Consider the following 15,654-nt stretch of genomic DNA (forward strand, 5'->3'; position numbering starts at 1 on the left):
ACTGCGTCCCCAGGCAGCCGCCCCTCCCTGCACACTGGAGTGGGTCCCCTCCCTCACACTGCTAGAGAGACGCCCCCCCCACACACCATTTGATGTCTGGGGAGAAGGGAAGCCCCGGGGCCCCGCCGTCGGAGGAGGTGCTGGCCGCTGACACTGCGTCTCTGCGGGTGTGGCATCCGTGTCTCTCCAGGGCATGGCCAAGGAGGAGACGGAGCTGAGGTTCCGGCAGCTGACCATGGAGTACCAGGCCCTGCAGCGCGCCTACGCCTTGTTGCAGGAGCAGGTCGGAGGGACGCTGGATGCAGAGCGAGAAGTTAAGGTCTACATGACTTCCACCGCGCGCGTTCCGGGCCCCCTTGTGCCTCCAGCTTGACCCCATGGCCCGGGCTGGGACACCTCTCTCGCCATCCCTCCTGGGTCTGAGCCCCTGCTGTCCTGTCTTTGCCTCCGGTCCTGATGGTGCCCATGGAGACCAATTAAAACCAGGGATTGGGGAGTCCGGTGCTGGGAATTGGCCCAGGTGGGAGGGTGGCCCAGAGCAGTGCCAGGCACAGGTGTGAGTGTCCTGGGGGATGGTGGTGGTGGCAGGGGCCCACAACGCCCAGGATGGGTCTCCTTCCAGACTTCCTCTCCCGCTCTTGGCAGCATGGCAGTGACCCATGGCAGCATCGAGGTCAGTGTTGAAACTTGCGGAGGTCATTCATGCTCACGCAGGCTGTGCCTGCCCTGGCCCTGGCCCTGGCCCCTCTCCCCCGGCCTCCCCACTGGGCAGGATCCCAGCGGCCGTGTCCCTCCACCTGCTTCCCTGGCTCACCTTAGCATCGTCCCCCAGGAAAGGCCCCAGTGTGGCTGGCGGGTGCCCTCTGCGGGCCGCGGGGGGTAGTGCAGGCACCAGGCATTGTGGGGAGAGCATGGGTCATAGGTCGGGGGTCCTCTCGCCACCCCCCCTCACTTCCTGAGGCTTGGAGGGGAAACCGCTGAAGGACCTGCACCTGGTGCCCCTCACAGCGAGACGGGCTGCTTTCTGGGGGAGCTGAGGGGTTCTCCAGAGCGGGCAGCTGTGGGGTGTGGGGTTCCCGTCGGCCTCCCCCACCCCACAACCACCCTGCAGGGCCAGAGACGCCAGTGTCCAGCAATTCTGCAACTTAGGGTGGCTGAGCTGGGTGGGGAATGGACCTCTTGGGGCGAGGGGAGAGTGTGCACAGAGCACCCCCAGTGTGGTCCACACTAGTGCCCCCAGGGAGCCGCTGGCCTCACCCTCTGCCCACCTAGACCACCCTGGTGACATGGCTGGTTTCCCTCCTGCCTTCCTGGTACTGCACTGGGGATGTCTGTTGTGAAAATTAAGAGAGCTCTCTGCCCCTCCGTGCCCCTCCTCCTGTCCTGAGTGGGGAGGCCTGACTCCCCCTCCTGAGGCTCGGAGAGATTTGTCTGCGTAACTGGGGACTTTAAATATAGCTGCTTTCACTTTGACTTAATTTTTGCATGACCCTTGGAGAAAGGAAAAAGTCAAAGCCTTGGCTCAGAGCATCATAAAGCACGGCAATCCCGAGACGGCCCAGAGCCTCACGGGCCCAGCCTTTCCCCCCACAGCAGGGGCGGGGCAGCAGCCGCATCCTCCTGGCCAAGCTCGCCAGGAGCTGGGGGAGCTGGAGGAAGCGTCCTGTCTTCCCTTTTTCCTGTCAGCTGCCAGAGAAACATTTGCTCGGGGGCCACGTGAAAACACAGAACTCAGAAGCTTTTGCTTAGAGAGTGAAAATGTCCAAATTTCATGTAAAATTTGTTAATGTCATTTAGAATTAGAGGAAAATCTGACGCCAAGAGGGCTGCATGGTTATTTTAGAAATTGGAAGATACAGACAAGATTAATGAAGAAAATAGACTAGCCGGCATCCCGCAGTCTGATTCTGTATTATAATTGGAAATGTCGCTCCTCACTGTGGAAGTCGAGGAAGCCTCAGGATAAGGAAGGGGGTGGGAGAGGACAAGCGTCTGAAGACATGGACGTGGGCCCATCCCTGCCACGGTCCTGAGGCTGCGGGGGGCCCACAGCCCTCTGCGGGCTCCGTTTCCCTGTCTGGAAGCAGGGTTAGGACTCACTAGAATTCCCTCTGTTGAGGATTCTCCAACCCAAGGGCTCACACCCACGATTGTGACCCCTTAAGGGAGGGAAGAGGTCAGGGTGATGGCAGGAGCCCAGGAGGGCCTGGGGGCAGGGAGCTGGGACCCAGCACTCGGGGGCATCACAGGCCACGCCTTCGCCCATCCCCCACCCCGGCTGATGGATCCTCTGACTGTGAACCTTGTCCCAAAACGCACCCCTCCCTTGGAAGCTATCCCCAGAGAGAGCAGGAGCCACCGTGGGGTGAAATGCCCCATGGTTCGGAGCCACCAGAGCAAACTGAATTAAGGGAGGGTGGCTCAGACCTTGGCTAGAAGCCTTGGTGTCGTTCGGGAGGGACTTCACAAACCAGGATGCTGACAGGGAAAGCACTAGGGCTTTTCTTGCAGACGTGGGGCGGGCTCTGGGAGTCAGTTAAGGAACACAAAATTCAGGAAAGCAGTGAGCCCTGGGCCGAGGCAGCTCCGGCACAGGCAGCTGCATCAGCTGGGGCTTCCAGCAGGGCAGCTCCTGCACAGGCAGCCACACCAGCCGGGGCTTCCAGCGGGTCCGTGTGGAGAGTCCTTCGAACAAAGCTCTCTGGCCGGCACCTGGCAGGGCTGAGCACACACTAGGCGTCAGTCATCCTCATCAGCTGTGCCATCCTGTAAACAAAGATTTCTCTTAAAAGTCCTCAAAATTAACCTGCAGAATTTCCCCTTGGAATCTAAGTGAGATCTCTTGCTTCAAATAAGCCTTAAAGTTCTCCCTCCAGGGCTGGGCATAATGGCTCACTCCTGTAATCCCAGCACTTTGGGAGGCTGAGGCAGGCAGATTGCTTGAACTTGGGAGTTTGAGACCAGCCTGGGCAACATGGTGAAACCCCGTCTCTACAAAAAATACAAAAATTAGCGGGGTGTGGTGGTGCACGCCTATGGTCCCAGCTGCTCGGGAGGGTGAGGTGGGAGGATCACTTGCGCTCGGGAGGCAGAGGTTACAGGGAGGCAAGATTGTGCCACTGAGCTCCAGTCTGGATGACAGAGCCAGACCTTGTCTCAAAAAAACAAAAACAAAAAAACCAAAACAACAACAGAAAACAGTTCTCCCTCTCTTAGAAAGCATCTCTTCCAAAGGAAGGGTGAACAGTCACTTCTCAATGAACTGAACCAAAAGACAGACCCTTCGGATATCTCGCGCGTGTGTGTGCTGTCTGGCTTTTAGAGAAAATTTGATGTATCTTTCCTCCCGTCCTACAGACCCGTGAGCAGCTACAAGCCGAAGTGCAGAGGGCACAGGCACGGATCGAGGACCTGGAGAAGGCCCTGGCAGAGCAGGGGCAGGTGAGCCTGCAGCCATCTGTGCGGGCATAGGGGGCACACGTGGGTGGGAAGTATTTGGCTGCACCTGAAGACAAGCTTCAGTGGTGCGATCATAACTTTCTACAACCTCGACCTCCTGGGCTCAAGCCATCCTCCACCTCATCCTCCCAAGTAGCTGGGACCACAGGCATGTGCCACCACGCACGGCTAATTTTTGTATTTTTTTGTAGAGATGGGGCTTTGCCACGTTGACCAGACAGGTCTTTGGTGTTCTGCCACATCACGATTTAAACGTTAGTTTATGAGTTCCTCTCTCCATGTCTTTATTTCTTTCAATTCAATTTTTAAGGATATGAAGTGGATTGAAGAAAAGCAGGCACTGTACCGGAGAAATCAAGAGCTTGTGGAAAAGGTGAGCCCTGAACCCCTGGAGACCCTGGCAGGACTTGCTCTATGCTCCTGGGGGCTGCAGTGGTCCCTGCGAAGGGTGGAGCAAGGGCTGAGGCTTCTGAATGGCTCTGCCCCAGGCCCCTTCTGCTCTGCTCCCTCCTGCGGGACCCTGTCAGGAGCCCTGGGGAGGAGGACAGCCTGGACAGAGGGAGCTGGGGCCTGTTCTCCGGGGTCCGGGCAGGCCCGTCTGCAGCAGCATCTCCATTTGTGTCCTGTTGTGCTGATGGTTCTGTGGGTCGGCTGGTTAGAGCATCGTGACAGAGGTGCCCTTTTGAGACCACTGGGATCATCCCCCTGGGAAGCCTGGCTGGGTCAGGGAAGTCTCCTTCCAGCAACGCCTGTGGGGAAGCTGGAGGGTCGTGAGGGAAGAGCCCACGGACCAGCCTGGTTGAGCGAGTGCGTGTATGAGACTTTGCCAGGGCGTCACCTGGCAGACCCAGGTCCAGGCTGTCTTGGCCCTGGATGACAAGAGGCTCCCAAAGTGATGCCCCACCCCCGCCCCCACCCCCACCCTGGCCCGGGCTTTGTGGGCTGGAAGACTTTCTCAGACGAAAAACAGATCAGAACATGCGACGTGTGGCCAGGCTGCTCTCGGTGGCCTTAGCTTCTGCCTGGGGTGCAGGGAAGGGAGTGTAGGTTTCTCTCAGGGCACCTCCCCACCACATCAGGCCCACCTGGCTCAGTTGCTCCATGCACTGGGTTAAAGAGGGGGTCACAGCACCGAGGGCCCTAGACTTAGGTCTGGGCAATCCAGAGCCATCCCAGGAGGGGTGCACCCCGCAACTGTGGGAGCAGGTGATGTGGCCCGAGTCTGGGGCGGGACTGGCTACGGGTCCAGGGGCAGGAGGGCCAGCAGGGCTGTCATTACCACACACGGGTGAGGTGTGCTCCGTGTTGTGACCCCTGCCCCACTTGTCCATGGGCAGGGACAGGTGTCCTGAGGAGGCAGCAGTATCTCACACTGGCAGGTGCGGCCCTCTGGGGAGAAGCCAGGGTAGCCTGGCTGACGAGTCTGACGTGTGCCAACAGGACAGAGCTTCAGACAAACAGGGACGTCCACCGCAGCCCCTGCACTGCTGTTAGCCCATGGCCGGTCATGCCCTCTGGGGGTCCTGCTTTAGGCTTGGTTCACATTTTGAATGGCGAACGACACCCCCATGTTTCCTGTGGACACATGGAACATCTCTTAAATTAGAAAAGCTGTTTCCACAGGGCTCAGCACAATGCTGTGTGTGCCAAGTAAATGCTGGCACAGGCAGAGATTCACATGCACTTAAGGGCACACACTTAAACACCCACACACATAAATGCCTGCATGCACACTTGAACATGGCACACACAGAAATGTTTGCACGCGCACTTGAACACATGCACACAGAAATGCTGGCACACACACAGAAATGCTTGTGCACATACACATGTGCCCATGTGCACACCTGGAGCCATGCTTTTCTCTGGCTACATGGGAGTGGCTCACGTTCCTGGCCCTGCAGGTTTTCCACGGTAGGCCCACTGTGCAGCGGCACACAGCTGGCCCTGCAGGAGGGTCCAGCTCCCCCTGAGCTGGCTCACTCTGAGGATGCAATGCTCCTGAGTTTATCTTGGTCCCCTGAGCATTGGAGCAGCTCCCTCAGTCCCCCAAGCTCAGCTGCAGGGGATGGACACAGCTGTCTGCCCCTGGTGGACCCTGTCCATACACACAGCCGTCTGCCCCTGGTGGACCCTGTCCATACACACAGCTGTCTGCCCCTGGTGGACCCTGCCCCCATGAGGCTGCTGAGGACACGTGCCATGGGCCATGTCATTTACCCTTTGGAAGGCATGGGGGACTCTTGCATCCGGTTTACTCCCAACTCGTTCCGCTTAAACAACCCCTTAATTAGCCAAGTGAATTCTGGTGGCCAGGTGACCACGGTACCCACTCCTTCCATTGGGCACAGCCTGGGCTCCAAGGGGCACCAGGGAGGGGAGTCACTTGGGACATTTATCCTCCACGACCTCCCTTCCTCATCCTAGCTCAGAGCCCCACTAAGGCCCCCAGGCTCCTGGCTTGCGGTGCACAGCCCCTGTTGGAGACTTTTATCCTTGACGCCTCCCTTCCCCCTCCCTGCCCAGGGGCCACCCAGGCTCAGGGTCCCACTACGACCTCCAGGCTCCTGGCTTGTGGTATGCGGTGCTGCCTGCCCAGCCCCACCCACCAACGGATGGCTGGGCCGTCTCACTAGGACAGACCCAAACATACCCAGGGCTGTGAGGAGCTTCCAGGGCTGGGCACCTGGCCAGCCAACTGGCCTCCCCGACAGCCAGCAGCTGTCCAGTCAGCCGCTGTCCAGTCAGCCTGGAGTTGTCCTTCCAAGACCTCTGGTGGGAGAGAACCAGACCCCTCACCTCATGCATCTTTTATGTTATAGATCAAACAAATGGAGACGGAAGAGGCTCGGCTTAGACACGAGGTGCAGGATGCCAGAGACCAAAACGAGCTGCTGGAGTTCAGGATCCTGGAGCTTGAGGTAGCTGGGCCAATGGCCGGCACTGTGGCCTGTGGCCATGGCCTGTGGCTGTGTCAGGGATCCAGTCCTCAGCCTTCCTAACCCACATAAACCCCTGAACATGAACCCAAAAGGCTGGCTCAGGGAGGAAAGAGGCAAATGGCTGTAAATCGCCACCTCTTCATACCGGCCACCCAAAGCATGTGTCAATGGGGAACATGGGCCGTGGAGCTCAGTGTCATGCAGGAAAACAAAACAAAAGCACGACGGGTGACAGTGCAGCATCTCCTCCAGATCTGTGGGCCGAAGAGCCGGCACGTCTGTCTTCCATCCACCCCCGTGGCCCTGCTGCAGCTGGTGTGCGGCCGTGCCCAGGCCTCGGTGGTCGGCAGACATTTGTTTCTTGCCCCTGAGTGAGGGCAGTGGGGGCCACGCGGCGACTGGGAGCCCTTTGCCTGTGCCCTGCTGTCCCTGGCCCTGTGTCCTCTGCCATGACCTGCACAGGAGGAGGGAGGAGGGGGATCCCACCAGGCAGCTCAGGCCGGGTGTGAGCAGCCACGTCCCTGTGATTGTTTCAGCATAAGGGCAGTCCACCTGTGGGGCTGGGAGGAAGTGGCCCACACAGGGGCCGCCCCTGCCGAGCACCACATACACCGCGAGGCCTCCGTCCTGGGCCAGCACCTGAGGCCTCGGAGTCCAGCTGGAGCCCCTCTTAGAGCCCTCCCGTCCACCGCCGGAGGACAGGGCAGCTGTGTGGTCACGCCATGTGTGGATGACCTCGGCCACGTGGGCTTGCCTGTGGGGACAGTGGCAGCAGCGCTGGCCTGTGTCCTCCAGAGACTCTTCTGGTTAGGCCTGCAGGGGATGCGACCTGCAGCCCCTCCCCTGGTCCTCCCCATAGCCCCTGGGATTCACAGAGGGATGTGCCCTGGGTTCAGGGTGGGGACTGCCCAGGCCACGTGACCGGAGTGTGATGAACTCTGCCCGGCCCATCTGGGGTCGGCGAATACACAGGGGCGCGGTCCTCGTGGGCCGGTCCAGGTCCAGTGCAAGTTCTGCCACCACGGCTGCTGCTGCGGTTTGGTTTTCATAAATGCTGTGTTGATCCTTGGTTCCATGGTCTTGGCCCATGTTCCTCAGGCCCCAGTACAGCCCTCTTGCAGGGAAGGGATGGGAAGGAAGCGGCTCACCCTTCTGCCCCTCTGTCCTAGGAGAGGGAGAGGAAGTCACCCGCCATCAACTTCCACCACACGCCCTTCGTGGATGGGAAGAGCCCCCTCCAGGTGTACTGCGAGGCCGAAGGCGTGACTGTGAGCCCCGCCCCCCCTTCCGCCCCACCCCGCCCCTCCCCGCCCCTCCCGCCCCTCCCGCCCCTTCCGCCCCTTCCGCCCCTTCCTCCCCGCCCCATGCCCTGTCCGGCCCCACCCCTCCCCATCCCTCCCCATCCCTCCCCTTCCGCCCCACCCCATGCCCTGTCCCGCCCCACCCCGCCCCTTCCGCCCCTTCCGCCCCACCCCGCCCCTTCCGCCCCGCCCCATGCCCTGTCCCGCCCTGCCTCGCCCTCTCTGCCCACCCGAGGCCGCTCACCCCTGCCTGTCCTCTGTGCCTTAGGACATTGTGGTCGCGGAGCTGATGAAGAAGCTGGACATCCTGGGCGATAACGCCGTAAGTGTATGTCGCTCTCCTGGCTTGTGCATGCCCCTCACACCCACAACCCCCAGCCCAGCCCTGCCCTGCCCCTCTGGGGTCCAGGAGTCCTACCAGCCTCCCACAGCCCTGCCATGGGCCACACTGCCTGAGACCCTTCCCGCGGCCCAGAGCCTGCTCAGAATCGGAGGCTTCCTCACACTGCTCCAGGGCCCAGTGGGACCTCTGCTGTGCACACCTGGTTCTTCCAGCTGACGGCACTTCCCGTCACACTGCCCAGCTTCTGGGGTCTCTCTCTCAGCCCTTCCAGCCTTGCCGTGAGGATAGGGGGGCTATTGCTCTTAGACAAGCCAAGACCCTTAGGGATTCCACTTCCTTGGCTTGGGGGAAGAAGCAGACTCTATAGATAACCCCTAAATTTCATTGGGGCAGAGTTCCAATTTCTATAGCAAACTCCTTGAAAGGATGTTAATTACTGAGTGGGCAAAGTAAACGCACCCTTTCATCCCACTTTTCATTCGTCCATCACTAATCCTGCGCTCTCCATCCATTTATTCCCCATCAATGCATCATCTACCTAGCCCTTCATTCATGCTCTGTCTTATATCTATCCATCCATCTATCGTGTGTAATCCATCCATCCATCCCCCATAATCCATCTATCCGTCCTCCATCCTTCGTCTATCCTTCATCCATCATCCTTAATCCATGAATTTATCTATCATCCACAATATGTCCATCCATCCTCCATCCATCCATCATCCATCATCACCAATCCATCCATTCTCCATCCTCCATCTGTCCTCTATCCACAATCCTCCATCCATTCCTTCTCCATCTACCATATTCTACCCATTAATCTTTCACCCATCCATCCATCTCCCATTCATCCTCCATAATCCATCCTTCATAATCCATCTATTCATTCTCCATCCATCCTTCATCCTTTATCCTCCATTCATTCATCCATTCTCCAGAATCCATCTATCAATCCATCCACCCTCCATAATTTATCCATGCATCCTCCATCCACCATTCATTCATCCATCCATCCTCCATAAGCTATTTATCCATCTTTCCATCCTTCATCCTTTATCCTTCCATCCATCCACAGCCCCTCCCTCCCTCCATCCATCCATCCATCATCCTACCTTCATTGGTCTACTCCATCCAGGGTCCTGCATCAGAGGACTCCCTTCTCCCCTTGCCTGCCCAGCCCCTGGGGAGCAGTGAGGCACAAGGCAGGGGTGCTTTCAGCAGGGAGGCTCTGGGTATGGGTCTGCTTCTTTCAGACCTGGGGCTCCATTGTGGTCACAGGTGGCCGAAGAGTCACAGCAGGGTGGCCGTGGACCTGACATGCTCTGGGGTCCAGTCCTGGGTATCAGCCCCCTCATGAGGTCTTGGGAACTGTATTGGGCAACTCTCTGATTCACAGTTGGAGAGGCTGAGTCCCCAGAGGTACTGCCCAGGGTCACAGAGCTGATGTAGTGGCAGAGTTGGGGACATGCAGCCCCGCCCAGGCCTATTTCAGGGTTCCTGCCCAGCCCCATAGCTGTCCACCAAGAGTGCCACTGAGTGTGGTGGCCCTGCAGTCATCATGCAGCCTCTGAGGCCATCATCACAGAGCCCAGGGATGGAGGAAGTTGGGGACTGGAGGGCTCATGGCCAGGCTTAAGCTCAGGGGACCTGTGGAGATGCTGGGGAGCTCCTGACAACAGGCTGACTGCATCCCTTCAAGCCTGTCTGTGCAGTCAGTGTTGAGCAAGCTTCACATGCACCTTGTGGTTTAACCACATCGGGTAGATTCCCTCCATCACCCTGAAGCCAACTGCTCAGCCTCCCCAACTTAAAGTGTTGGGAGAAGTCTGTGGCCTGCCTAGCCATGCCCAGCCCTGCCATGGGAGAAGGGAGCAGGGCAGGAGAGATGAGGGCACCCAGCCCCAGCCGTGCAGGGTGAGGTTCTTGCCTGAGTCAGGAGTGCAGCTGGCCCCCACCATGGACTACAGACTGAGCCTGACTCCCCTCTGTGGGAGACCCGTGAGGACATTGGGAGGGGGAGACCCGTGAGGACTTTGGCAGGGGGGAGACCTGTGAGGACGTTGGGGATGGGGGAGACCCGTGAGGACTTTGGCGGGGGGAGACCCGTGAGGACGTTGAGGGGGGCGTACAGCAAGAGTTGCCTGCCATTAAGGAGCTTGCACTCTAGGGAGAGAACGGCATGGGCAGGGCTTTTGGAGTGAGCTGGCATGAATCAGAGAGGCTCTGGGGAAAGGAGCAAGGGCCTCCCTTCCCCGCAGGGACCGGGCACCCAGCCCCAGCTGACCCATGAGCTAGAGCGGGGAAGGCCTGGTCTGGATGCAGGCTGCAGCGGGGTCTGAGAGTGTGAGGTGCCCACATCCAAAGCCGTAATCACTTTACCCAGAAGGGCCACCCAGGGTCCCCTCAGGTGGGGAGGAAGCATGAATAAAACATGCGTAAAAAGACAAAACCTTCCAGGGATTCAGCCATTTCACAGCCATGAACGTGTGGTCTCTCCTCCACTGTTCTAAGTGGTGTTTTCGTAACCACAGGTGCATATGCAGAGGCTGGCTTTAGACACAGAAGGGGACAGAAGCTGGGCAGAGCAGCAGCTGCTGCTGGGGATGTCGTGGCAGCCTCTGCCTGCACTGAGCAGTGCATCTGCATCTGCCTCAGCTGGTTACCTAGACCTGGTGGTTACCAGCAGAGGGAGGACGAGAGAAAACAAAATCGACAGCACCTGGAGGAAACAAGCTTGAGAGTCGAGGGTGTCAGAGATGCTGGGAGGGAGATGTCAGTCAAAGCGCTTTTTAGCTGTGACCCAGCACCCAGGCGTCCCCAGTCAGCCTCCCCATGCATCCATCACTCACCCTCACCCCCAAAGGCACTGCTTCTGACCACACCTGTGTTCTGCTTTTGGGTGCAGAACCTGACCAATGAGGAGCAGGTGGTTGTCATACAAGCCAGGACAGTCCTGACCTTGGCTGAAAAGGTAAGAGCAGCTGTGTGGACACTCGGGAGAGGGCCGGCCTCCTGGGGACTCCTGCCCTGCTCAGCTCAGAGAAGGTGATCTTCTTGGGAGGACCTTGGTGGCCTGCAGGACCGGGTTTGGGGGGTCCACTAAACCCTGTCTGCCCTGGGAGATCTGGCATACTCAGGTCAGACAGCACCCACTGTGCATGTTTGCAAAGGACAGATTCAGCTCCACTTTGCTTTGACAGCAACCCTGTCTGGGTTTCTTCCTAAAGGCGGGAAGGTATGGTGAGTCTGCAGGCAGCATTCTCTGTTCAACTTATCCTGACCCCCTTATGGGGCCACCCAGCCCACCACCTACTCCTAGTCCCAACCCTGGCCCTGACCTGCCTGGTGGGCTGGGCCTCCCACAGCAAGGAGAAGGGGTGCTCCTGGCACATAGGGGTTTGGAGAAACAGGCCACCCCTCCCCGCCCTTGGTGGCAGAGCTCTGCAGATGTGTCTTCCCCACAGTGCCCCAAGCCAGCGTCTCTTCTCTCCTGAAGGTCGTATCAGGGGCAGACTTCCTGGACACCTGAAGGGTGGGAGGGGCAGGGCCATGATTCCAGCACAGCCCCAACTCCCTGGAGAGGGCTGGGCTCTCCCCTCCCTAAGGAGAAGAGGAAGGAAGACCCAGGCTGCCCTGGCTTCTCTCTCAGCTGTCTCTGCAAGCCGGGGTGGGGGACCCTAGGGGTCATTGTCCTGCTTGTTCTGTTTGTGCCCAGTGGCTCCAGCAGATTGAGGAGACAGAGGCAGCACTGCAGCGGAAGATGGTGGATCTGGAGAGTGAGAAGGTTGGTGGCACCTTCCCTGAGGTTCTGTGGCTCGGCGCTGCAGGTGGGACATCCGAGACAGAGGCATGGTCCTCCTGTGTTTCAGGAGCTGTTCAGTAAGCAGAAGGGCTACCTGGACGAGGAGCTGGACTACCGGAAACAGGCCTTGGACCAGGCCCACAAGGTGAGAGGCACAAGGCTGCTGGAACCCTGGGGAGGGGCATTGGGGTGAAAACAGCCACGTGGCTCAGGTGCCCAGCGGTGCCTCAGATGCCTATGCGAATCAGGTTACAGGGCCCCTAACAGCCCCTAATGACACCTGCACAGCAGGCCCTGGCTCTCCAGAGCTGCCTGATGGGGTCTTCACTTGGAGCTTCATAAACAGAGCAGGATTAGTTGAGGGGGCCTAAACCCACACTGTGCCATGAGAACGTTCTGCAGTCTTTGTGCAGGTCACTCGGGCTCACAAACACACCCTGATTCGTAAAGGCTGTCCAGGCATTGGTGCGGGCTGGTGTCTACCTCCCACCCCTCCCCTGAGAAACCGGTGGCTGCTCACTAGTGGAAGGTGTGGTCTTGTTTTATTTCATCTGCTGTGGCTGGGAGGAGCATAGGACATTTCTAGGTTGAAAACTAGGCTTCAGAACTGGGTTCTCCTGCTGGGAGCTACTTCCCCCGTGACTGCACAAGCAATCATCTGTCCCTGCTGGACTCCTATCACGTGATGGAAGGTACGACCGGGAGGATGTTCAGGTCGTGTTGTGGAAAGACAAGTGTCACCACCGAGAGGTTCACCTTGGGACCCTGCCCAGCAGGCAGGATCTTGACTGTCATGCCTGTGAGGAGACCTGCTTGGCTACTCAAAGCAAGGGAAGGTGGGCTGGGATGAAAATGCTCATTCCTGGGGCCAAGTCAGCCTGGGAACTCTCAGAGTGATGGTGATGATGATCGTGATGATGATGGTGATGATGACAATGGTGGTGGTGATGATTCTGCTGGCAGTGATAATGGTGGTGGTGGTGGTGGTGGTGGTGGTGATGGTGATCATGATGGTGATGATGGTGATCTTGATGGTGATGATGGTGATCATGATGGTGATAATGGTTATGGTGATGGTGGTGATGGTAGTGGTGATGGTGGAGATGGTGATGTGATGATGTTGATGGTGGTGGTGGTAGTGGTGATGCTGATGACGGTGATTATGATGGTGATAATGGTTATCATGATGCTGGTGGTAGTGATGATGGTGATTATGATGGTCATCATGGTTATGGTGATGACGGTGGTGGAGATGGTGATGATGGTGGTGATGGTGATTATGATGGTGATAATGGTTATGATGCTGGTGGTAGTGATGATGGTGATCTTGATGGTGATGATGGTGATCATGATGGTGATAATGGTTATGGTGATGGTGGTGGTAGTGATGGTGATAATGGTGATGATAGTGGCGATGATCATGATGTTGGTAGTGGTGATGGTGATGATGGTTATGGTGATGATGGTGATGGTAGTGGTGATGGTGGTGATGGTGATGATGGTGATGATGGTGGTGATGATCATGATGATGGTAGTGGTGATGGTGATAATGGTTATGGTGATGGTGATGGTAGTGGTGATGGTGGTGATGGTGATGATGGTGATGGTAGTGGCGATGATCATGATGTTGGTAGTGGTGGTGGTGATGATGGTGATGGTAGTGGTGATGGTGATGGTAGTGGTGATGGTGATGATGGTGATGGTGGTGGTGATGATCATGATGATGGTAGTGGTGATGGTGATGACGGTGATTATGATGGTGATAATGGTTATCATGATGCTGGTGGTAGTGATGATGGTGATTATGATGGTCATCATGGTTATGGTGATGACGGTGGTGGAGATGGTGATGATGGTGGTGATGTGGTGGCGATGATGATCATGATGATGGTGGTAGTGGTCATGATGATGGTGATGATCATGGCGATGGTCATGATGATGGTGGTAGTAGTGATGATGGTGATAATAGTGATGATGATGCTGGTAGTGATGGTGGTGATCATGATGGTGATAATAGTTATGGTGATGATGATGGCAATGATCATGATGATGGTGGTGGTAGTAGTGGTAATGGTGATGATAGGTGATGATGCTGGTGGTGATGATGATCATGATGATGGTGGTGTTAGTGATGGTGGTGATATGGTGATGATCATGACAGTGGTGGTAGTGGTGGTGATGATGGCGATCATGATGGTGATGATGGTGATTGATGATGGCGACCACAGTGACAATGGTGATTGATGATGATGGTGATGGTGATGGTGGTGGTGATGATGAGAATGATAATGATAGTATTATAATGAGAGCCTACTCGAGAGGCTTTCCCATGTGGCAGGCACTGATCTGGCCAGCCAGGCACAGAAGCTGGTGACCTGCCCAAGGACACACAGTCAGAATGAAGGCAGGAGTCGAATCTCAGCATTCTTCCCCTGCACCCACAGCCATGACTGCTGCACTAGGCATCTCTCCTTCCTGCACTTGTGGATTCGAGTTCCTCACATAGAGGGGCCAGGGCTCAAAAGCAGAACCCTACAGAGCAAAGAGCAGTCACACCAGGCACCTGGCATCCTGGGCAGGGGTGCAAGGCCCATGTCAGTTGCTGTGGAAGCCAGTGTGAGAGCCATGGGAGGCTTTGGAAGCAGATGACCTGGGTTTGAGGCCCAACTCAGCCAGTAACCACTAGGGATTGGGACTTCCTGTAAGATGCTGGGCATGGAGGCTAGTCCTGACTAAACTGGTAATGGCCCTCCTGTTGCTATGGTTAGTTCACTATTGCTGACCAGCACGTGTGCACATGCCTGCGTGGGAGCAGCTCACAGGTTGCTGGCTATCCTTCCCGGGCCACTGTCCTCATGGCCTCTGGGTACTGAGAGCCAGTCCTGGGTGAGCTGGCCCCAGCGGTGGTGAGACCTGCATTCCTGCAGGTGGCCGGAGACCCGCGCAGCACGCAGCATGTCTGTCCACCCTGCTCATGGGGCAGCCCCCAGGCGCAGGCTGCTGCAGGCTTAGCTTCCTGGGCAGTCCTCTGGGTCTTGCCTGCTTTGGTCAGAAGGAAAGAGGCTGGAAATGGGTGGTTGCTTGATGTAAAAAGCAGAGGCCCCTCAGTGCCCCAGGCCATCCATGCTGCAGCCAGCTGATACTCCTCTGCCCACGCCTTCTGGGATGCCTGGCTGCCCTTACTGGAGAGACTTTCTTGGCGAGGCGACAGGTCCTGCAGGCTCTAGGCTCCCGCCTCCCCCCTCAGCTCAGTCTCTGTCCCCTGAAGCCCCTTGGCTCTCCAGCCTCCTCATACCCCCTCATTTTCCTCATCCTGTTCATGCTGATTGCTGGCATAGACAGGTTCCTCTCTGGTGGATGAGGAAGAACCCTCTAGAACAGTGATCTCCCATGAGCACCAAGGCCCACGTCGCTTCCTGGGTGGAGAGGCAGCTGGGATCCAGCTAGGGATCAGCCTACTTGGTAGGCATCTCCACTGCTATGCAGCCACCACCACCGCAGGCCAGGAGACGGAGGACCCCACCCAGCCTTCGCTGATGCTGTTCCGTCCTTCTGGGGCTCCCTCCTTTTCCTTCTCCTGCCCATCCCTGACTGACACTGCAAGCCTCAGTTTAGTACCTCATCTCCTCTAGGAAACCTTCCCTGACTCCCAGTGAGGTGGCCCTGACACGTCCCACTCGTGGAAATGGGTCTGCCTTTCTATGGGGCAAGCAGGGATCGTGTGCATCTGCTACCATCTGGTCTCCTAGACCAGCACGAGGCCTGGCAGGCAGCAGGTGCTTTATGGGTGATGCATAGGTGAAGAGG

At 57.5% G+C, this 15,654-nt stretch overlaps 1 protein-coding gene across 1 annotated transcript in view; it reads left to right on the plus strand.

Annotated features, from left to right (window-relative positions):
- Positions 1-15,208, plus strand: part of JAKMIP3 (Janus kinase and microtubule interacting protein 3) — a 56,681-nt gene extending 41,473 nt beyond the window's left edge. The window contains exons 10-19 of the mRNA XM_025395561.1: positions 191-319; positions 3,358-3,441; positions 3,770-3,832; positions 6,282-6,380; positions 7,571-7,669; positions 7,971-8,024; positions 10,951-11,016; positions 11,761-11,829; positions 11,915-11,992; positions 15,095-15,208. Coding sequence (XP_025251346.1) covers positions 191-319; positions 3,358-3,441; positions 3,770-3,832; positions 6,282-6,380; positions 7,571-7,669; positions 7,971-8,024; positions 10,951-11,016; positions 11,761-11,829; positions 11,915-11,992; positions 15,095-15,208 — 855 coding nt within the window. The remainder of the gene's footprint in view (positions 1-190; positions 320-3,357; positions 3,442-3,769; positions 3,833-6,281; positions 6,381-7,570; positions 7,670-7,970; positions 8,025-10,950; positions 11,017-11,760; positions 11,830-11,914; positions 11,993-15,094) is intronic.
- The last annotated feature ends 446 nt before the right edge of the window (positions 15,209-15,654 follow it).

Source organism: Theropithecus gelada, chromosome 9 (assembly GCF_003255815.1).
Source record: "Theropithecus gelada isolate Dixy chromosome 9, Tgel_1.0, whole genome shotgun sequence".
In the NCBI taxonomy this organism is placed as follows: domain Eukaryota; kingdom Metazoa; phylum Chordata; class Mammalia; order Primates; family Cercopithecidae; genus Theropithecus; species Theropithecus gelada.